A 23,865-nucleotide genomic window follows, 5' to 3' on the forward strand; every position below is an offset into this window, starting at 1 on the left:
CAAAGCGTGGGGACTTTCTCAGCTCTGGGGAAAAGGGGAAGACAGAGGCCGACCACGTCAGACCCCTGGCCTGGCTGGCTGGAAACACCTGCAAAGAAGCCTCTCCCTTAATTAATAAGCAATGATTCTAGTACTCATGGTTGCAAATAAATAGAAACCAAAGCTGAGTCCAGGAAACCAGCTGCATATAGAGATAGCCCTTGGTCCACGCAGCTCAGGATTGTGAGTGAATTTCCAGATTTTCGGGGAGGGGTCCTTCCCAGGGCTACCTTGAGATGCTTGAGACCTTCCACATGCAAAGACAGGGCTCTACCATGGAAGCTTTTCCCTGTGAGGAAGATTCTAGTCCTCATAGTTCTAAATATAGAGTAGATTTAAATCAAGAGGAAGAAACAGGCTTATATGGATTCAGACCCACAGAATCGCCTCTGCTGTATACTTGAGGTCTTTCCAGCTCCACCTGGAGTCTAACCTGGGTCCCCAGGCTTGCACAGCAAGTGTGCTATCACACCCTGGAAATGGTTTAAAAGGAGCAGCAGCTTTCAGAAGTGGACCTCTGCTGAAGGAACAAACCAGGAAACCAATGCTTTAATAAAGCATTTTAATAATAATATATTTATTTATTGGATTTATAAACGGCACCCAATACAGGACTATTTTAAAAATAATTTTAAACTGCCTCTTGTCTTATTTTTAATGATGAGTTTTCAAAGTGTTCCTTCCCATGTTTCATGTGCTTGCAGCATAATCCAAGGCATGGTCTAGGCCAGGGGCCGACAACCTTTAACACTCAAAGAGCCATTTGGATCCGTTTCCCACAGAAAAGAAAACACCGGGAGCCGCAAAACCCTTTTGACCACTCAAATGAAGATAACACTGCATATATCGTTTTTTACCTTTATGCTGTGTATAAAAAAACCTTTATTTATTTATTTATTTATTTAAACCATTTCTATGCCGCCCCATTCGCAAAAAGCCTTGGGGCAGCTTACAACATTAATAAATAAACAGTTATATAATTAGACTTAAAAACCCGGAAACATCTCGGCACGTACATAAAAACACACTATAGTGTGTTGCATGTATGAAATCAATGAACTGCTACAGAGAAAACAAATTTTTATTTCTGCATGCAACAAAAACATTTTGAACTCTGAAAAAAAGACGCTGGGTTGACAGTTACTTTCAAATAAAATAGTCAATGTCTATTTGAGTCCTTGAGTTATTTATGAAATAAATAACTGAGTTATGAAATTGAGCTATTTATGAAATAAAAAGCCAAACTTAAATTATCCACCTGCAGCAAACCAAAAATTGCCGCCTGCTTCTGTGTGCCCTCATCCTTTAGCATGTGTACCGGAGGGTGCTGTCAGCTGTCAACCTGAATAAAGAAAGGACTAATGGATACTTTCATACAGTAAGTAGAGTTTCTGCAATAAAACAAATATAAATAACAGTCTGGTGAAATATTGAACAAACATCCCTCTCCCAATGTGATAATGTTGCTGGAATTTTTATAAGAATCTTCTTAAAACAAGGAAGTAGATCTATATCTCCATTATGATTTAGCTGCAGCTCTTGTTCAGTCACTAAAAACTGTTATTTTTAATCTTACATTATAAACTAGTAGAACTCCTTTCATATATTTTGAACAGGAGAACAGCTTCCTGCAGAGTCAAAGTCAGTGCTAAAGGGCTGCATGCATTAAACAGCAAACCCCATAAGTTCGTCAGCAGTAAAAGCAAATGAATCTACCCACGTATCATTAAACCTTTGGTTTTCTTCAGAAACTTTTCTTTTCATCAATTTATCCATGGTTGGCCTACTGGGGGAAAAAGCTCAGTTAATCATGAAAAGCTCAGGAAATTGGCGTCTGTCGCTGATCGGCAGCTGTGCTGGCGTGTGTTTTGAGCGACGGAGCAGCAGCAGAGGATTCAAGAGCCACGTGTGGCTCCGGAGCCACGGGTTGCTGACCCCAGTCTAGGCCAATAAATGCAAACCTTTTAGAGACCAAGTGCCCAGATCACAACCCAAAACCCACTTATTTATCACAAAGTGCCAACACTGCAATAAAACCTGAATACTGAGGCTTTAGTTTTCATAAATTCTTCACAAACAACTAAATATGATGCTGCAGATTCAAATATGCCAGGGGGACAGAGCAACATTAAAAGAATCGCAGTCTCTTAATTAGAACATCTCTTTGCTAAATCTTAGATATTAAATTTCAATTTTTCATAAGAAACCTCAGAGCTAAAATCTTGTGTTAATTAAAACGAATGTATTAAAACTCACAGCCAGTCCAAGCAAATATATATATATCCTTGGCAGTGCATTGACTGGCCATGCGAGAGCTCAGATGAGTGGTGGCTTCTGACGTCATCGCCTGGCGCGCTACCCCTTTCTGAGGATACACATGGCCCCTGTGTGCGCTGTTGTCCGACGCTCGGCTGCTGGGGCGATGCAGGTGCCGCAGGTTCGCCACCACTGGTCTAGGCAAGAAAGGCCCCGCAGCTTCCAGGAGGACCCGTCAGGACCTTTCCTCAGCCTAAACATGCACTGGATTGCACCCACAGTGCAATTTCTCCCTTCAAATTAATTTCTAGATTACTGGTACAGCTTTGAATGCTTCACAACATTGTTTTAATGTGTTTTCTCTGCAGTTTCATTGGTTTGGTTTGTATTATACTGGGCACCCTGAGAGCTTGCGCTAGAGGGCACTCATAAATGGAAAATCGTAACAAGAATAATTGCCCTTTTGTCCTGCCCTTCCTCAAGGCTGCGAGTCCTCCCCCCGACCCCCACAGAACCCTGCTAGAAGGCCCGGTGCTGAGAATGTGACCAGCACAAAGTCCCCACTTGAGTTTCGTGGCACAGCAGGATTTGAACCCAGGCCTGGCACTCCATTTCCAGCACTACAGGCCTCTGCCCCACATGTCATGGAGCAGGAGAGCCAGCATTTGGTCTCCTACTACCTGGGTTGGTCTTCTTTCAGCTCCTGGTCAGCCACCACAGGTAAGTGGCCATCCATGACCAGTCACATTCTATCTGTTAAGCAGCAGGAGAGCAGGGAGGCTGGTCAGTGCTTGTAGGATTTCTGTTCAAATTATACCTGACTGGCCTTTGAGGAGTCTCATTGATCCCTTGCAGTGCTCAGATGTGATGCTTTTTCTCTAGCCAGTGTGGCCTAGTGGTTGGAGAGCAGGGCTGGGGAGACCTGGGTTCAAGCCCTCCCACAGTCATGATCTTCACTGAGTGACTTGGGGGCACTCCTCCGCTGTCAGCCTAAGCTGCCTCAGAAAGCCCATATAGTACAGCAGTTAGTGGTGGGCTGGGACTGGGGAGATCCAGGTTGTAGTCCCCACCTGGCTGAGAAAATGTGTGGGTAACCCTGAACCAGTCACCAGTGTGGAACTTTACCTACCTCACAGGGCTGTTGTGAGGAAAATCTTTAAAAGGGTTATGCAACCCTCCCTGGGTTCTTTATGGGAAAAAGGAGGTGAGATATAAATGAGAAATGCATATAATACTCAAAGAAAGCACTTTCTGGTGGGCAGCTAGCGGCACGGCCCTGAAACAAGGTTTGAGAACAAGTTACTTGCAGGGCCACAACGCTTTGGCCCCAGGGCCTGAGTGTTGGCGCTGCCACTGTAAAGATCCCCGGGCAGCTGCAGAGGCTGTTTCGGAAGGAGGCTTTGGCCAGGAGCAGGGATGTTCCCTGCGCTGAAGCCATCACCTAGTCGGATATGAAGTCCTTAGCAATCCCAAAGCACTTGCTCTCCCACCAAGTCCAGGTTTTGCAGATTTTATTTTACATTTTTTGCGTCAAATGCAAGTGATGCTCTGGTTTCCTGAAGACCTGATTTTTGCTTGCTGCCACGCAGATCAGGAGGAGCGTGGGCGTCACGCCTTGAGAAAAGGGCGCGCGTTCACACACCGAAGCACAGAATGGCAGTGTGACAAATCTTTCCAAATGGATGAGGCCCCCTTCCTTTTTCTTTTTTTTAAGCAAACCTAGCTCGAAAAAAAATAATAAATGCATGCGCCACCCATCCTCCAGACGTTTCCTGGACCGGATGCTGCCACAGCCGCACAGAACATCTCTGTCATTAAAGCAAACGGCTGCGCACACCTCTCTCCCTCAGTCCCGGCACACAAAAGCCAAGCCATTCAGCGCCCTTAAGTGGTTTAAGCGGCTGCTGGCTTGCAGCGCGGAGGGGGAAACGTAGCAGGAAAAGGGCTCAGAAGGAATGCCGCGCGGAATTCAGGACTAGGCGCATAACTGGGGGGCAGGGAGGGAAGGAGAGGGCCGGGTCGCGTCGGGCGGAGCGCTTGCAGCTGTCAGGCGCAGCCGTGCCTCGCCGGCGGACGACGGCATTCGGCACCCCCAGGAAGGCCTCGCAAGCAGACGCAGGATGCGCCGCTGGAGTCGGGCTGGAACCGCCTGAGCGACGGCGGCAAGGAGACACGCCGATGCGGTAAGTCGAGGGAGCTTGCGATGGATGCTGCTCCTCCCGGGCCCTCGGGATGACGGCATGGCGCGGTTCTCGCTGCACAATGGAGCGCTGGCAGGACCGCGCGGTCGTGGTGCCGCGGGCCAAGGCTGGGCTGGGCATCGCTGCTTCGGTGCGGATTGCCAGGTCATGCACGCAACGCCCGGTGACTGACTGGGGTCGGGGTGGGGGTGGCTTTGCCAGCGATTTATTTGCATGTGTTTAAAGCACTCTCCAGCAGAAGACATAATAGGAAGGTAGTAAATGAAATAATCCTTTGCAGAATCAAGTTATGTGCAATAATGGAAACATGGAAAAGCCCACCCGTGTGGAACAGTGACTTGAGGACTGGGCTTGGGGGCTTGGGAGACAAGGATTGCAAGCAGCTTGGGGGACCTGGGGCCTGCTACTAGCTCTCAGCCTGACCTACCTCGCAGGGTGGTTGCAAATGTAAAAATGGAGAGGAGGAGGCCCCTGTTGGCCACCTGGGGAAGAACGGAGGCCATGCATGCAAAACTGATGCACAAATACGGCATCCTGTAAGGCCAGGATTGTCCCTCCCTGCTGATCCCCAGCAAAAAGGCTTGGCCAGCAACTGGAGTGGTGCTGAGCAAGTGCAAGGATGCTGCGTTTATCCGTGGGAGATCTTCACCGGCAGCTCAGGTCCCCCCAAATCCCCAAGCAGCTTGCATCCTTCCCACCCAGTGGGAAAAGCACTCCACAAACTGGGGGCCTCAACAGACCTGTTTATCAAGGAGTGCCGCATTCAGGCCCCAGAAGTGCATCCTTTCACACTTTGAAAAATATACCCAGCTGCTTTCTTTCAAGTGGGGCCTTTTGCTCTCCAGGTTTTCAGGCAGGATCATTCCCAGCCCAGGTGAACACACCAGAGATTGAATCTCAGACCCTCTGTGTCCCAGCACTCAGCTATAGTCCTTCCCTTAAAAATAAGATGCTTTTTAAAAGGTTCCAGGCCTCATGGTTCTAAGTAACAGGCTGGTATGAAGCTACTGAAAGTAGGAATAACTGGGTGAAAGGCAGCTCGACATGTATGAATACTTTCATCAATAAATCAAGAAAAGCCCTTCCATTTGGGTTCCATCTCACTTCAGACTGCCTGCTCAGGCCTTTCTGCTCTACCAGTGGGCCTCAAGACATCTCAGGCTTCTGGTCCACATGGCTCTGAATTCAGGGCTGATTTTTCACATGCAGGCAGCTGCCTGCCAGAGAGGGTGGGACCCCGCCACTTCAGGGCCATTCTGCACAGATTGTCAGTGCCTCACCACAGTTCTCTGGGGGTCTTTTCCAGCCCTACTAGAGATTCAGGGATCAAACCTGGCATCTTGTGCAAGGAAGCCTGGGACCCTGTGTTCCTCCAGATGTGCTGCCTGCGCTGTGCAGAGGAGGCAGGACTGCTCAGGTGGTCCCACTCAGGAGGAGACCTGGCTTCTAATTGCCACCTTGCAAGCTTGGATAAGGAGTGAGGGAGATGGAGCCAGGAGCATGCTGTGCACCTTCACGACCAGCCAGCAAATCTGCGGCAGAGGCCAAGGCTTGGATCAAGGCCTTCTCATCTTGTAGCTGTCTGTACTCCAGCCTGGCCATCCTGGTGCCGGCAGGGCTGTACCAGCCCCCTGCTTCTTCCCCTCTTCCCTCCGCTTCTATTTTTCCTCTGATGTCGTGCTTTTCTGATTGTAATGCCTTTGTTTTATGGATGCCTGTATGTGCTCCTGAAGCATTTTCAAGGCCAAGCAGAGTGTTTTTAAAATGTTTTAAATAAATAAAAAAAAAGATCAGAGAAGGTGGGGAGGTAAGATCAGTCAAAGGACATGTTTTGGTGCTGACGCGAATGGTGCCTCGGGATGCAGGAAGATCTGAACTGGGCACTGTGCTGGTACAGTTTTAAAAAAAACTGCCGGAAGCTTTTCATTTTGTGTGTGCATTTACTTTGGTTTAACAGAGATGCTATTTGTATTTTATTTTTTCTAGCTGCCTTGAAAAAATTTTGAGAGCCAATTTCAATGCCACTTATTAATAAATACAAGTGTCGTCATCAAGATCCCCTATGAGCATGTGCAAAATCTCCATTAACCTGCTCATATATGTAAAGAAATGATACTCAAATGCCATGAACTTCCTGGTCTCTCTTTCAAAGGAGGCTTGAATCCGGGGTAACATTGGCACTCTGGGAATTCTTCCCACCCATATAATTGGGTTGCAATGGGGTAGCAATTCAAATAGGCAAGGAAGCAAGATTAATATCCAGAAAAAATAGAGATCGCTGCATTTTGAGAAAAAGCAGCTTTCTGTTCAGGCTTGGGATGAGGCTGCTGGGCTGCAGCCCCAAGTCTTCCATTTGAAACATAGAAACAGAGCGAGCCAGAAGGGGTCTCCCGGGCCATCTAGTCTGACCCCCGGCTCCAGCCGGCTCCGCTCACAACATGCCCACCATGTGCACGTCCAGCCTATCCTTGAACACCCTCACAAGTGGGGCCTCAACGACCTCTCATGGAAGCCCATTCCACACCCTCGGGGTCCTGACTGTCAGGAAGTGCTTCCTGGCATCCAGATGGAACCTGGGTTCCCTGAGCTTTGCTCCATTGGAGCACTTCCTGCCTTCCTCTGCAGGGGAGAACAGGTCTCTGCCCACCTCCGTGTGACACCCCCTCACATACCTGTATGCTGCCAACATATCCCCTCCGAGTCTCCTCTTCTCCAGGCTGAAGAGACCCATTTCCCTCAGTCTCACCTCATACGGCATCCCCTGCAAGCCGGCCACCAACCTTGTGGCCCTACGCTGCACTGACTCCAACCTGGCTATATCCTTTCTGTAACGAGGGGCCCAGAACTGAGCACAATACTCCAGTTGCGGGCGCACCAGAGTCGTGTAGAGTGGTGGCATTCGCCCTCTTGACCACCGCATCACACTGCTGACTTATGTTCAGCCTGCAGTCGACCAGCACCCCGAGGTCCCTTTCACAAGTGCTGCTCTCCAGCCACTTGTCACCTAATCTGTACTTATGACGCCCATTCCTATGCCCCAAGTGCAAGACCTTGCACTTATCCACACTGAACCCCATCCTGTTGTCTCCTGCCCACTTCCATAGTCTGTCCAGATCCTTTTGAAGGCCCAAATCTCTGGGTCGCCCTCTGCCCCAGCACCCACTGTCCAAGCCGCTTGCTGAAGTAAAGTCCAGGGACCCCAAGGATCTCTGGGGCATCTGATCCCCCTGAATTAGTCAGCTTTTGGCCCACTCGTGTTTTGCCTGCTGCTTGAATCTGTCTGCCTGAGATCTTTTCCATGCAATCACAAGCCCTCCCTCCTTTCTCTTGATTTACGTTCCTTCTTACAAATAGGTATGTCCTTGGGAGTAAGCCCCATTTAAAGGCAAGTACACACCCAGAGAGAGACTTAGGGGTATATATAAGTAGCGTGTGCACATTTATGATTTTTTTCTTGGTCCTGTGCTGCATGAGCCCTAGACCTTAGCAGAACCAAGCACATTCCTGTTTTTACCAGGGAAACATTTTTTGGGAAGGAGCCCCATAAAGAATATAACCAAGTCAAACCCCGAGACTGGCGCTGAAATGATCTATCCATCCTCTCCAAAGCTGGATGCTTTCTGAGCCCCCCTCCCCATTTTTCTTCTTTCTAAAAGCTTGCTTCTTCTATTCCAGACTGGCTTCCACTGCAATTTAACCTTCCTGGACTCACCAGTCCGTGTCACGCAGAGCACAATGGGTACCACGGAAGCCACACTGAGGATGGAGAATGTGGATGTGAAGGAAGAGTGGCAAGATGAAGACTTCCCCAGGTTGGTAGAAAGGAACTGGCTGCCCTCTGGGGAAATTGAGGGTGGGGCTCCCCATGCCATGAGCAAGACAAGCCCTGCCCACCAGTGCTATGGGAGGGCAATGCACAATCAGGAGGGAGCGCCTGGGGAAGGTACTGTGTCGCATCCTTGGATTTGGTGGCAACAGCCCAGACCTCAAAGGAGCTGTCCATGGTGCTAGGAGGTGGTTTAGGAGGTCCGGCACCATGGACAGCTCATTCACCACCCAGACTAGCTGCAGTGTCCCACTTTGCAGCCTTCTTGGGAAAACTCTTTCTGCCTGTCTCAGTCTGAAGTCTACCTAAGCCCTGAGAGAGTTGTTCCCATCCGAGCAGATGATCCCTGTGCTAGAGGGACAGATAGTCTGCCCTGGCACAAGGAAGCTTCCCAGCATGCTGTGTAAATCCACCCTGTATTTGGAATCAGGAGTTGCGTCCATGCTTGGAAAAGAGCCCTCCCTCAAGGGCACCACGGCCATCCTGCACACAGAAAGCCGCCCCTTCCCCCAGTCTGTAGTATTTTTAGTCAAAAGGTAGTAAGGTATGGAGGAAATCTATATCTGAGACCCCCAAAGATCAGCTGCTGGTCAGATAGGCTGATTCTGGCCTTGCAGAAATTCTTGTAGTCAAGAGAACAAATTTCATTTCAGAGAATCTCTCAGGGGCCAGGATCTGGGGGTGAGCAGGCCCAAAGAAAAGCCCCCCCCCCCATGCACATATTTAAGTTCATATGGCTAGTAACAAAATCACAGGAAAGGCATTTCAAACTTAACTTAACAAAAGTTGCACAAAAGCCAGAAATTCTCCCCAAGACTGATGGCTAGGGGAAGGAAGTATATGCCCAGGGAAGGGGTGTGGCTATCCAGGGACCTGTGTGGCCCGTGGCTTCTCAGCCCTGGCCTAGAGAGAAGTTCCTGCCAAGTCTGGCCGGGTTCAGGCACAAGGGAATAAAATGCATGCTATTCAGCACACCTTCTGCTTCCAAGGGCCCTGGGCAAGGCCAAGCGGCACGTGAGCCCCTGAAGTTCCTCGTACACTCCCTGCACCACATGGAGCTGGTTGGCCCACAGCTCAGGGGCTGCTCTCTGGGCAGGCTGGTTTGGAAACATGACCTGGAACGAGGATGCCTGGGAACCGCTGGCCTGGGGCAGGAGGGGGGGCTCCCAGTCCAGTGGCTGATGGGGCCATTCTTCGGGAGCAGGAGGGGCCGTTGCCCAGGAGCAGAGTGTGTGGGGCGCATGCAAGAGGCTCACGGCTGGATGCTCTCCTTCAGTGTGCCCAATGGAGCAGTGGTTCCCAAACCGTGTTCCGCAGAACCCTAGGGTTTCACAAAACTCTGGCAGGGGTTCTGTGAAAAATCTCAAAAGTAAACTTAAAGCAGATTTTAAAACGAAACCACACAAGGCCAACTATTCAGTCGTCGGTTGGCATCCAAGCAGCAAACAAGGAAACACATCACATTATTTGTTTCCTAGGATTCCATTGTGTGCCATGGTGTTGGGAATAATCTAAATAATTCATTTGGGATATGACTATGTAACTGCTTTATTTACTTGTTGTATTTAAAATGTTTTCTCTTCCAAACCTGCTATGTTAGGCAAAGCACTCAGGGAGGAGGAGCAGATGAAAGAAGGAAAAACATTGTGGGTTCACAGTGCTTAGTAAAAATCACAGGCAGAGTCAGGACTCCGGGAAATAATGTCTTCAGAAAGTTTTCATGACTGCTGGAGTTTGGGAACCGCTGGACTAGACGGACTGCAGGATTGGCACCTTACTGCAACTGGGTCAGTGTTGCTGGGTGGCCCCTAGCGCTGGAACCCGAATCTTTCCTTGGGAGCCCTGAACTTCTGGGAAACCCCTGCTCTGCCTCCTGCTGTCCAGGATCCCCCAGTGACCCCTGTTGCCTGGCAGGCCCTGGATAAGCTCTGTTGCCTGTTCCATCCGCATGTGTGTCTCCTCTTCCTGCCTGTCCCCTTGAATCTTCCTGCCTCAGTTTTTTTCAGAAATCATGGGCCTTTCCTCCTCCTTTTTTACAGACAGGTGCATTGTTAGGAACTGGGCGCATACGGAGAGACTTAGTGCAAATGCAGATGCACAACTTTGGCATAACCTGCAGGCAGCTTATTGGGGTGGCCGTTCTGCCTGGGCCTCTTCTCACGCAGGTCCAGGCTCATAGTCCTCTTGGGATGCCCAGGGGCACTGCCTGAGCAATACTCTCAACCTGGCCAGGGAAGCCAGCACTCTGGGCACTGGCCCCCTAGCCAGGTCACAAAACGACCCGCGGAAAGGATGCCGCCATGGCCAGTGGCGCACAGGGACTCCCTGCCCAGCTGTAGCGAACCTCTGCTGGGGACCGGGGGATTCCACGCTCCGAGCACAGTAGGCTCCCTGTCCTGCTGCAGCTGCCCGGGCACAAGACGCCGGAGGAGCAGACGGGACTGCCTGAGCAAAGCCCTCTCTTCTCTTCCTCTCCACAGATCACTAGCTGACCCTCTGTCTAGGAAAGCGGCAGCTGCAGAGGGCAAACATAAGAAGCTCTTTCTTCAGCTTCTGCTCAGTGGCAGAAGGCCTGCTTTGCCTGCCAAATAAATATGTGAGTCAATCAGTCCTGGGGATCTTGCCTAGTGTCTCCACATCGGAAACAGAATGGTTCTTGCCCTCGGAGAGGTGCCACCGGTCAACAGGTGGACTGTCCAGAGCTAGAAATGAGTCCATGGGACTGGCCACTCCTGGAAAGCTCCCCATTTCAGTTCAGCCCTTGATGCTTGCACTTGGGGCATAGGAAGGGGTGTCATAAGTGCAGGTTAGGGGACAAGTGGCTGGAGAGCAGCGCTTGTGAAAGGGACCTCAGGGTGCTGGTTGACTGCAGGCTGAACGTGAGTCAGCCGTGTGATGCGGTGGTCAAGAGAGCGAACGCCACCCTTGGTTGCATAGCCAGAAGTGTGGCTTCTAGATCAAGAGAGGTATTACTACCACTCTATACGACTCTGGTGCGCCCACAACTGGAGTATTGTGCTCAGTTTTGGACCCCTCATTACAGAAAGGATATAGCCAGGTTAGAGTCAGTGCAGTGTAGGGCCACGAGGTTGGTGGCCGGCTTGCAGGGGATGCCGTATGAGGCGAGACTGAGGGAACTGGGTCTCTTCAGCCTGGAGAAGAGGAGACTCAGAGGGGATCTGTTGGCAACACATAGGTATGTGAGGGGGTGTCACACAGAGGTGGGCAGAGACCTGTTCTCCCCTGCAGAGGAAGGCAGGATGCGCTCCAATGGAGCAAAGCTCAGGGAACCCAGGTTCCATTTAGTTACCAGGAAGCACTTCCTGACAGTTGGGACCCTGAGGGTATGGAATGGGCTTCCACGGGAGGTGGTTGAGACCCCATCGGTGAGGATGTTCAAGGATAGGCTGGACATGTACATGGTGGGCATGTTGTGAGCGGAGCCGGCTGGAGCCGGGGGTCAGACTAGATGGCCCGGGAGGCCCCTTCTCTGTTTCTATGTTTCTATGAGCACTGTGATCTTGCTTTGTTTTTAGAGGAAGGGCTGTAGCTCTTGGACAGAGCACCCAACTTGGCAAGCAAAGGGTTACAGGTTCAATTCCTAGTATCTCTAAACTTTAATTTCTGCATGTCCCAGTTCAGGACACAAACAGTGCTGGAAGGAGCTGGTTGTTCAAGACCTGGAAGAGGCCGGGGAATCCCTGTGCTACCTCCAGAGATAACCAAAGCATTCCCCTCTGTACTGTTGGTGCTGGAAAGGATAAAATAGGGATTGGATTAGGCTTGGAGCCTGGAGGCTGTCCTTTTTGGGGTTGAACAGCCCTCAAATAACCTGCAACAGACCAGAGAGGCTGTGGTCGTCATGCAAACCAGGTCAGGGTGCAAAAGCAGTAGCCAGAAGGGAATCTGTCATGAAAGGGCCCTGGCGTTGGGGGAACTCCTGCTTCACAGACAGGCAGTCCAAATTCAAGCCAGGAGAGGCTGGAAATATGTTGGGCTGGACATGGGATAGATGCCACCTGTTCCTGCAGCCAGGGCTGACCCCTGTGACTGAGGGCTTGACTGCCAGTGATGCAACTCAACTTCCTGAAGGTTCTGCTGGCACAGCTGAGTGCCAAGCAAGGAGAAGAGGGCAGCTCCCGCTTGTGTCTATTTGGGCAATGCAGGTTTCTCTATCCAGGCAAGAGGAGGTTTGAATTGAAGCCGCTGCCCAGACAGTGCAGCAAATCCAGTTCATGAACCTGTGTGGATAAAGACAGCATTTGCCAACAAGAAATCCTGATTATTTTGAGTTGAAGGCCCAGGCAGTCAGGCCTGGTTGGTTAAATTGGCCAGAATTGCTTGGGGCTGGAATGTTATGTAATCGGCAGGAAGGTTTCCCTTTGAAAACACTACGAAGGAAAAGAAGAGACAAGCCAAACCGAGCCAGCAGCAGCTCGAATGTTATGTCAACATCTCCCAGGCAGGCAGTGCTGCTCACGTGCTTTGCCAAGATAAATCCGTCCGGCTGCAAAAGCCAGGGGCTCTGCATCCCCAGGTGGCCGAAGGAAGAACTTAACAGCAGCCAGTCTGCCTGGGGAGATTACGTGTCCAGTTCGCCCCAGCTGCAGTAATACGGGGGGGGGGGGGAGATCTGAGCTCAAGAACGAACTGAGGAGGAAACAGAACCAGCCATGACTCTATCTGCCCCCCAATGAAAGGTTAAGTATCTCTCCATTTGTGGCTTGTCTCAGATGCATAGAGCCTTCCGGCCCTGTAAGGATGCTCAGAGGCTGAGATTCTGTGAGCATGCTCAGGAAGGGACCCCTGGCAAAGGCAGGGCGGTTTCGTGGCAGAGCTAAACTATCATATGATCAGCACACACCAAAATGGTGACCAGCTGGACCAGTTCAAGGGACTCCGTGGGAGGAAAGGGAGAGAGAAGAGCAGCAGTGGAGAAGTGGGAAGGAAAGGAAGGAGGATGGTGCATTTTCTCAGATGTGCATACATTTGACCAAAATTTTAAAGGGAACAAGGAAAAGATTTGAGGCTGGGAATTAGAGGTTAAAGTCTAAGCATCTTTTCTCTGCAGAAGGTAAGATCCGGAAAATAACTTTTCTTTAGGTTTCTTGGGTTTTTGTTTTTAAAAGACTAATAGCAGCAGATTAGTCCACATCCAATTGTGGGTAGGATGGGTTTAGTTTTTGATAGCTGTATTCCAGATGTGCCTTGGCTGCTGATGTCTGAGAGGCAAAAATCCTGTGGAAGGGCCGGGGGGGGGGTGTCTTAGGGGTCCAGGCCTGCACTCTCTGCGCCTCCCCACTCCCTTGCAGGCGTTTCTTCCAGACACTGAGGGTCTTTAAAATGCATGTGCCCTGAATGAAGCACAGTTCACCTGGCTCTGAGGCGGGGGTTGTCTGGCAGTCGCAGTGGCTGTTGATGGAGACTCTTTCACTGCTGGGGTGCTGGAGGCCAATCATGGCCAGCAATGGGAATTCCGTGCAGACCTCATGATCCCTTTCCAGGTTGACTCAGAACCGATTTGGCCTCACAGTAAAATGCTCACCATTGTATCCAAGAAGACGGTGGGAAGGACCCGTTTGGGCAGTTTGTCTCTTTGTGCAGCAGAGATGGGGAATGTGCCAACCTCCAGGTGTGGGGGGCTGCTAACCCCCCATGTCAGTGGGGCGCCTTATCTGTTGAAGAGTATTTTGAACACTACTGCAGCTATATCTGGTGGTGAACCTATTTCAGGGATGGAATTCAGCACCATGGACAGTGCTTTGGGAGCTCAAAATGAAGGCTGCAGTGGGTAAGGAGCTCCTCTGACTGAGAAGATGCCGCCTCCCTCCATATTCATAGGCCTGCCTGTAATGGGCTGCATTTGCTGGGAACGGCCATATCTACTTCTACGTCTGTTGCAGCACAAAGATCCAAGGTCTGGGCAGAGTGCTTCCTTGCCTGCTTTTCCACTCCCCAGCCCCTAGGTGGTGCAGTGCTGCAGAGGACTTGCCTCTAGGTGGCGCTGGTTCTCCATTCTAATTTAATACCTAACTGTCTGCATTCTTCTTTAAAAAATGGGGACCTGCTGTGAGAAATGGAAGAATCATGTCATTTAAAGAGCCTGCAGGTAGGGATGGCCCTGTTCCCAAAGCAAGTCAGGCCAATATCAACTCTGCACATGCTCAGGAGCACAAATGGAGCCCTCCTTTGTGCAAAGGGTGCAATTCTTTGCCCATACCTACAAGGGATCTAAATCTAATAAATAAATAAATAAATATAAAAGGTAAATAACTTAGAAGGCGTTTATATTTATTTATTTATTTATTTATTAGATTTAGATCCGTTTGCTTCTTAGGAACTAAAGGCAGCTTATGTATTTGTCCTCCTCCTTTCAATCCTATCCTCAGAACAACCCTGTGAGGTAGGCTGGGCTGAGTCTGTGACTGGCAAGTCACCCAGTGTGGTCCATGGCCAAGCGGGAACTGGAACCCAGAAACCCCAGGTCTCCGTTCACTGCACCACACAGGCCTCTGAGCCAGTCCCAGATCCCCTTTGTTTGTTTAAGGTTTCTCTGTATCAGCGACGGCGAACGTTTCAGAGCCCGAGTGCCCACACTGCACCCAGAACCCACGTATTTATCCCAAAGTGCCAACACTGCAAAAAAACCTGAATACCGAGGCTTTAGTTTAGAAAAAACAACTCACAGTCAGTCCAAGCAAATATACGCGTGTATATATATGAAGCTGCAGCTAATGAGTCGCAGCTTGTGACATCATCGCCTGGCGCCACTACTTTCCGAGCATGCGCATGGCCCTATGTGTGCTGTTATCCGATGCTCAGCTGCTGGGGTGATGCTGGGGCAACTTGGCTCACGTGCCAACAGAGAGGGCTCTGCGTGCCGTGCCCACTGCAGCACGCGTGCCATAGGTTCGCCACCACTGAGCAATACCATTATTTATTCTAGAGAATCTCATGATAGTTTACAACAATAAAAATGGCAAAACACTTAAAAACAACAAACAATTAAAAACTTCAAAGTGCCAGTACTTGATACTAAAATAGTTAAAAAATACAATCTAATAATTTAAAAAACCTGGGAAAATAAAAAGCTTTGGCCTGGTGCCAAAATGAATAAAGTGTTGGCTTTGACACCAGGAGCACCTCTCTGGGAAGCAAGCTTTGTAACTGGGGTGCTATACCAGGAAAGGCCATTCTTGCATGGCAGCCATTTTGTGGTGGTGTCCGCAAGAGAGCCTCCAGGTCCAAGTGATGCCCATGGGACCCAAAAGGTTTTTCTTGTACTTGAATGCCATGGAAATGTGGGGAGCTGGCTTTTCAGTGCGAAGGTATCTTGGGATGCAGGAGGGAGTAGTAACTCACACCTGTTTGTGGCAGTTTCTGTCTGCCTCTCTGTGGTCACTTGGAGCACTGGAGCTGGTATATGTACAGCTGTACATGTCACAATAAAAATTAGTTAGGACATATGCATGACAGCAGGTCAGAAGAGGCACAGGGAGACATATCTCTTCCGAGCATCCACCCTTCTTCCCATGCGTCCAGGGCAGGGTGCATTTTCCCTCTTCACAACAACCCTGCGATGTAGCTTCTGTGAGAATCAGCACCCTTACCGGCTTCTTGAAAAGGTTACCCAAGAGCATTGCCCTCCCCCACCCCAGGGCAGCAGGGGCTCCACACAGCCTTGGAGTTGCTGGAGACGGTAGAACCCGGGCGCCTTCCATATTCATCCTCTGAGCTTTATCACTGAGCATTGACTTCCAAAATGTTCAAGATGCAGAGAACCCTTCTTATATTCCCTTTAAAAATATTTCCAAACCACGTAGTTGCTGATGCTCTCAGAGTCGGTCATAACAATTGAAACCATAAAGCTCTTCATAAGATGCTTTGCCCTGCTGGAAAACCTCAGGAAAGCATGGAAGTAAAAAAGCAGAGTCAAACCAAGCTGCAGTGCACATATTTTTTATTTCCAATTTAAAAAAAAAAAAAACGAGAAGACTACAATTCCTGGGAAAATAAGGAGGTGTTCACTTGGAGCAAAAGGAGAGTAATGGAATAACCAGGAGAACTTTTTAAGGGAGCATGTACCACAATTGAGATGCCACAAAAGGAAAGCCCCTCTCCTTGGGAGACATGGCCCTCACTTCTTTTGGCAGAGCCTCCTGGAAAAGGACCACCAACAACCAGCTTAGGGCCTGGCCAGATGTGTATGGGAAGAGATGATCCTTTGGGTAACTGGCCACAAGCCATTTAGGGGTCTGCAAGCACCAGCACTTCAAACTGGGTCCCGGAACGACTTGTGGCAAGCACAGGAGGGAAGAGCATCGCCACCTTCAGGGCTCCGGAGGGGCAGAAATGCGCCCAGAGCAGCTTTGGCACCCAGCCCTTCCAGGGTTCAATGCATTTTGTGGCCTCACCTTGTAGGTTCTGTGTGGGTCCATTTAAAAATTACTTTCCTTCATTAACATCACACTCACACAGAGTTACAATTCGAAATATAAGGGCAGGTATTTTAAGGTTCCCAAAGGGGGAAAGGAAAGGAAAGGAAAGGAAAGGAAAGGAAAAGGAAAACAGGCAAATTTATTCTTACATAGTTAAGTAGTCTTTGTTATAATGACCAGATGGAAAGACTGAGAACAGGATCCATTATGGGAAGAGAGAAGTTGAACCACAGTTTGTTCCTTACGGAATAATAAACTGCTTTGACTTCTTTTTGACTATAAACCAATCTATACATTTAATCAAGAAAATGTACCACCATCAGTTTGACATTCAGCTACTAAACTCTGGGACAGATTTTTAAGATGGCAGCATTCGTGGGAGGCATCCTCAGTGGGGAAAAGCCTGGAAAGCTTTGATGGCCACTCATCTTAAAATGAGAACTGAGAGCCCGGAAAGCTCTCAGAACTCAAAGGGAGGTTTTGGAGGCGCAAGCCTTGACGATACCTCTAGTCAGTAAGGTGGGGAGGCGGAGGAGAGCGCTCCCATGGATGCAAAAAGGTGGTTAGAGGGATTAGACGAAAGGGGAACCTCCGTAGGAAATGGGTACTGGGGGAAATAGACAAAAGGGTATACCGGGAGGAGAAGGCCCGTTGCAGAAGGATTCTTTGCAAGGCTAAGGCTGATTACGAGCTGAGACTTGCCAAGAATATCAAGAGCAACAAAAAGGGCTTCTTTCAGCATGTAAACAGCAAGAAGAAGGGGAGCCAAGTGGTGGGACCACTAAATAAGGAGGAAGGAGATCCAGTGACTGATACGAGGGAACAAGCACAGAGGCTAAATGACTATTTTGCCTCTGTGTTCTCCCCAAAGCAGGACGGGAGAGATCCACATAGAGGCTGGGGACTTAGGGGCACAGATTAGAGTCACCCCCCTTGATGTCGAGGGGCTCCTCAAGGCATTGGACATTACAAAGACGCCAGGCCCTGACGGGTTACACCCGAGAGTACTCAGAGAGTTGGCAGGGGTTCTCTCATGCCCGCTGGCTCCATTTTTGAGGCCTTGTGCAGAACGGGTGAAGCTCCAGAGGACTGGAGGGTGGCATCAGTGGTCCCAATTTTCAAAAAGGGTAGTAGAAGGGACATGGGGAATTACAGACCTGTTAGCCTTACGCCCATTGCAGGAAAAACAATGGAAAGGCTCATAATAGAGAGAGATCCAGTGATGCTGGATAGGGAAGGAGGATGGCGGCCACACAACACGGCTTCCGCAAAAACAGGTCCTGCCAGACAAACCTTGTGGAATTCTATGACAAGGTTTCGAGATGGCTGGATGGAGGGGATGCAGTGGATGTGGTATACCTGGATTTCAGCAAGGCCTTTGACAAAGTGCCCCATGATATCCTGGTGGAGAAACTGAGGAGTTTTGGGATACACCAAAGCACTGTCCGGTGGATTAGGGCATGGTTGACTGACTGAAAGCAGAAGGTAACCATTAGCGGGAAATCATCGGGATGGCGGCCAGTGACAAGCGGGGTCCGCCAGGGCTCTGTCCTGGGGCCGATCCTGTTTAATCTTTTCATTAATGACATGGAAGAAGGGGTGAACAGTCTGCTGATCAAATTCGCAGACGACAATAAAACTGGAGCAGTGGCCACAACTGAGGAGCAGGTACTCCAGATCCAAAAGGATCTGGACAGACTATGGAAGTGGGCAGGAGACAACAGGATGGCGTTCAATGTGGATAAGTGCACGGTCTTGCACTTGGGGCATACGAATAGCTGTCATAAGTGCAGGTTAGGTGACAAGTGGCTGGAGAGCAGCATTTGTGAAAGGGACCTCGGGGTGCTGGTTGACTGCAGGCTGAACTTGAGTCAGCCATGTGATGCGGTGGCCAAGAGGGCGAACGCCATCCTTGGTTGCATAGCCAGACGTGTGGCTTCTAGATCGAGAGAGGGATTACTACCACTCTACACGACTCTGGTGCGCCCGCAACTAGAGTATTGTGTTCAGTTTTGGGCCCCTCATTACAGGAAGGATATAGCCAGGTTGGAGTCAGTGCAGCGCAGGGCCACAAGGTTGGTGGCCGGTTTGCAGGGGGTGGGGTATGAGGCGAGACTGAGGGAACTGGGTCTCTTCAGCCTGGAGAAGAGGAGATTCAGAGGGGATCTGTTGGTGACACACAGGTATGCGAGGAGGTGTCACACGGAGGTGGGCAGAGACCTGTTCTCCCCTGCAGAGGAAGGCAGGATGCGCTCCAATGGAGCAAAGCTCAGGGAAGCAAGGTTCAATTTAGATGCCAGGAAGCACTTCCTGACAGTCAGGACCCCGAGGGTGTGGAATGGGCTTCCATGGGAGGTCGTTGAGGCCCCATTGGTGCGGGTGCTCAAGGATAGGCTGGACATGTACGTGGTGGGCATGTCGTGAGCGGAGCCCGCTGGTGCCGGAGGTCAGACTAGATGGCCTGGGAGACCGCTTCTGACTTGCTCTGGGTTTTTTTTATGTTTTATGTTTATGTTTAAGCTGTGAACCTTTGCCTCTGTCTTCATTTGCAAGCGCACTTAGCTGTGTCAATGCATTGTAACAGCGACTGTTGGTGGAGCAAATGTGTGCTTAATTGGGCCTTTCCGTGGTCCATGGAAGCCACTGTGTGGTCCCTCTTATCACCAGGTTTGTAGCCTGCAAAAGGGCCTGAGCTCTCCTGTTGCACATTGCTTGCATTTCAAAGGGGGAAAAACAGGAAACAATTATTTGGGCTTTTTCTGACACAAAACATGATAAAATTCCTCAACATTTCAAAGCAATGCTTAAAAGGGAAAGTTCTTGCATTTTTCCACTATCAAAGGGAAAGAACACATGAGGCTTGCTTTGAAAAACTGTTTAACCGCCTGTTTCTGTCTCTGCTTCTACCTGTGCCTCCATCCTCCAACCTCTAGGCCACTCCCAGAAGAGGCAGGAATGGAGTCTTTGGGAAGCCCAACAGAGAACACGTTGTGTGAGTAGTAGAAATGCAAAGGGGTCTTTGTCAGTAAAGTGTGTTCTTCCAGGCACACATGCTCTCCACACCCCAGAGAAGTGTGGGCAGTGGTGGAGCCGCCTCTGCAAAAGGGCTGTTGAACACCACTCCTGGCCCCATCTCTTGGACGATTTCCTTTGGCCTTTTCTCCTAAGACTTAGGTGTTGGCATTTCAGCCATTGTTCTGTGGGATTTGATATTTCTGACCTTTGGAAGGCCTCCACAAGGGTTTCTCTGTAAGGCAAAGTGACTCGGGATCCAGGGTGCTTCTGGAGAGTCAATTTGGCATACAAAATTTCAAGCAGGAGTGGAACACGGAACGGGGTGCCTCAGTCCCTTTAATCAGCAGGGTTCCCCTTTGGCATCCTAATCTTTGCATCTGTGGATCTGAGGCTGCATCACATTCAGTAAATAAAGAAATAAAAATAAGGAAAGTTTCGTGTGTACTGAGCATGGCAACATCTCTTTATTAAGGGATTGACTAATTTGGCTCAACATAATATCCAGTAGTTGCTTCTTTTTGGGAGGAAGCTATACTGGATATTATGTTTATACACAGCTAAATTTATACTGGAACAGTCTTTAATATTTGCTCTTTTAAATTATCTACCCACTTCTTAGAAATTAATGGCCAATGGAAATGGATTTTTCATGCCCTTTTGATAACTGAAATACTGATATTGCAGCTTGGAAGGATAAATGCTCATTTCTGACAATGCAATGATTGGGGACCTTGCATTATGATGTAGGAATGGGTGGCATGTTGACACCACTTTCAGGTGCAAACTTATTTGGATATCTAGTCTGATTTTGTTGAACTCCTAAATGTGCAACTGCCAGAAAGCTAAATTTGTGGGTGCGTGTGTGCGTGCCACATGAATTCATCAGTATAAAATGCTCCTCCATGATTTGTTTTCTTAGCTATGCTTTTCCGATGCATTCCGCGTGATTGCTATCTGTCTGTCTTTGAATAAAGGAACTGCCCTGAAATGTATAGCCATGCAAATAAGCTTTCATAAGCATACAGTGCAAGGGAGACACTGTTCCATTGCTTCTCTGAACTGTATGTCTTTCACATGACCAAATGCTGTAGCACCTCAAAAGGAAGAGCAACGGCATCCCACTGGGCCCCTGTGGGTGTTCACTTCCGGCTTGCTGGCTACCTGATCCCTCCCAGGTAACTCACTTTCCATTCCTCTTTCTTTCTGCCCGCTTCCCCACCAATATCCACCAGCAGCTCCTCCAAATACATTAAATTTTGGTAATGGGGCCCATCACAAGCGGAAGACCTTGGTTGCCCCAGAAATCAACATCTCCTTGGATCAGAGTGAAGGGTCACTCCTGTCCGATGACCTCCTGGACACACCTGATGACCTGGACATCAACGTGGATGACATTGAGACCCCGGACGAGACCGATTCCCTCGAGTTCCTGGGCAACGGCAACGAGCTAGAGTGGGAGGGTAAGGGAAGGGCCCCCTCCCACAGGCAGCGCCTGCCAGATGGGGCTCTGACGCTGGCCAGGCCGGGTGGGGCTGGCAACCCAGCCGTCCATCCGCCTGTCCTTCTCTCGCACTTGCTCTTTCTCTCACCGCATTCCTGTCCTGTCCTTCTTCCCGTGTGGAACCAAGGCATCTAACATAGTCCTGCTCCTTAGACAGAGGTTCGTTCTCACAACAACCCTGTAAGGGAGGCCAGGTGGAGAGTTGTGACTGGCTCAAAGTCACCCATTGCACTTCATGGCTGAGTGGGGACTTGAATCCAGGGCTTCTAAGTGCCACTCCAGCACCCGGATAGCTACATCATGCTGGCTCTTGATTTTTGCAGCTTTCAACAGGCCACTCATGAGTTGAGAAGGGAAGATGCCTGGGGCTCTCGCAACCGCAAGAGCCCCACTAGCGCAATGCGACCCTTTGGGCACCGCTGCACCGGCAGAATGGCTTTGCGGGTGCCGTTTGTCAGGGCCAGGCTGCTGCTGCCGCCACGCACTTCGGCCAAGTCCTGCAGCCCAGGCGCAGAAGTGGCATGAGCCTTAAGGCGAGGGCGCTACCGCCAAGCTGCTCCACGAAGCACTCCCAGCTGGCCCCAGGAAGCCCCCGCAAAGAACTTGCTCCTCACAGCGCAGGCCCTTTTGCGGCTGGGGCAGCTAAGACACGCCCTTTGCTCTCCCCTCCGCAGATGACACTCCTGTGGCCACAGCCAAGAACATGCCAGGAGACAGCGCGGACTTGTTTGGGGATGGCACTGGGGAAGACGGCAGCGCCACCAATGGCCGCTTGTGGAGGACGGTCATCATCGGCGAGCAGGAGCACCGCATCGACCTGCAGATGATCAAGCCGTACATGAAAGTGGTGACGCACGGAGGTGAGGCGCCTGGCGGGGGCTGCCCTCGCCAGGACTCCCCCAGACCCGGCGGGCCCTTCCGCACAGAATCCACGTGCGCGATGCACCCATTCAGGTGTCAATTGCAATGGCATCTTGGATCACGGGTGCGGAGAAACGTGCTGGCTCTGCATATTACTGAGTCATGTATTATATTTGCAGCCCGCCGATTTTCCTTTCAAGGAACTCCAGGTGGCTTACGTAATTCTCCACCAGCACCTCACAGCCTTATCCTCACAACAACAGCCCTGCGAGGAAGGTTGGACTGAGACTCTGAACCCGGATCTCCTGAGTCCCAGACCAGCACTCTGAAGCTGAACATTTTAATTTCCCAGTTTCACAGATCTGAACCACTGTGAATGGAAACTTGGCTATCCTCACAGTCCACAGTTCCCTCGATTTTGCAGCTGAGATATCCATATTATTAAAGAAAGGCACATAACCACATCTTTTTTTAGTGAAAATAACATACCCAAATGTAGCATATTAGCCTGGGAGGGCAGGATAGAAATCTTTGTTCTTGTTAGTCTCGAAGTCGTGTCCAACCATCGCAACCCCATGGACAACATTCCTCCAGGCCTTCCTGTCCTCCACCATCGCCCAGAGTCCACCCAAGCTCACGCCAACTGCTTCAGTGACCCCATCAAGCCACCTCATTCTCTGCCGCCCCCTTTTTCTTTTCCCATCAATTGATCCCAGCATGAGGCTCTTCTCCAGGGAGTCCTTCCTTCTCATTAGGTAGCCAAAGTACTTGAGTTTCATCTTCAGGATCTGGACTTCTCAAGAGCAGTCAGGGTTGATCTCCTCTAGGACTGACCAGTTTGATCGCCTTGCGGTCCAAGGGACTCGCAGGAGTCTCCTCCAGCACCACAGTTCAAAGGCCTCAATTCTTCGGCACTCAGCCTTCCTTATGGTCCAGCTTTCACAGCCGTACATTGCAACTGGGAAACCACAGCCTTGACTATACGCACTTTTGTTGGCAGGGTGATGTCTCTGCTTTTTAGTATGCTGTCTAGATTTGCCATAGCTTTCCTCCCCAGGAGCAAGCGTCTTTTAATTTCTTGGCTTCAGTCCCTGTCTGTGGTGATCTTGGAGTCCAGGAAAATAAAATCTGTCACTACCTCCATTTCTTCCCCATCTAATTGCCAGGAAGTGAGAGGACTGGATGTCAAGATCTTAGTTTTCCTAATGTTGAGTTTTAAGCCAACTTTTGTGCTCTCCTCCTTCACCCGCATCAAGAGGCTCTTTAGTTCCTCTTCACTTTCTGCCATTAGAGTGGTATCATCTGCATATCTGAGGTTGTTGATATTTCTCCCAGCAATTTTAATTCCAACTGGTGATTCATCTATCCCCACCTTTCTCATGATGTGCTCTGCATATAAGTTAGATAGGCAGGGCGACAGTATACAGCCTTGCCAAACTCCTTTCTCAATTTTGAACCGATCAGTAGTTCCATGTCCAGTTCTCACTGTTGCTTCTTGACCCACAAACAGGTTTCTCAAGAGGCAAATAAGATGGTCTGGTACTCCCATCTCTTTAAGAACTTGCCACAATTTGTTGTGATCCACACAATCAAAGGCTTTAGCATAGTCAATGAAGCAGAAGTAGATGTTTTTCTGGAGCTCCCTAGCTTTCTCCATGATCCAGTGTATGTTGACAATTTGATCTCTAGTTCTTCTCCCTCTTCGAAATCCTGCCTGTACTTCTGGTA

General features: G+C 49.8%; 1 protein-coding gene across 1 annotated transcript in view; it reads left to right on the forward strand.

Annotated features, from left to right (window-relative positions):
* Positions 1-8,231: 8,231 nt before the first annotated feature.
* ATCAY (ATCAY kinesin light chain interacting caytaxin) overlaps positions 8,232-23,865 on the forward strand; it is a 31,602-nt gene continuing 15,968 nt past the window's right edge. The window contains exons 1-4 of the mRNA XM_044419109.1: positions 8,232-8,308; positions 19,694-19,752; positions 21,011-21,235; positions 21,951-22,136. Coding sequence (XP_044275044.1) covers positions 8,232-8,308; positions 19,694-19,752; positions 21,011-21,235; positions 21,951-22,136 — 547 coding nt within the window. The remainder of the gene's footprint in view (positions 8,309-19,693; positions 19,753-21,010; positions 21,236-21,950; positions 22,137-23,865) is intronic.

This window comes from Varanus komodoensis, unplaced genomic scaffold (genome assembly GCF_004798865.1).
Source record: "Varanus komodoensis strain SLA01 unplaced genomic scaffold, ASM479886v1 scaffold99, whole genome shotgun sequence".
NCBI classification, from domain to species: Eukaryota; Metazoa; Chordata; class Lepidosauria; order Squamata; family Varanidae; genus Varanus; species Varanus komodoensis.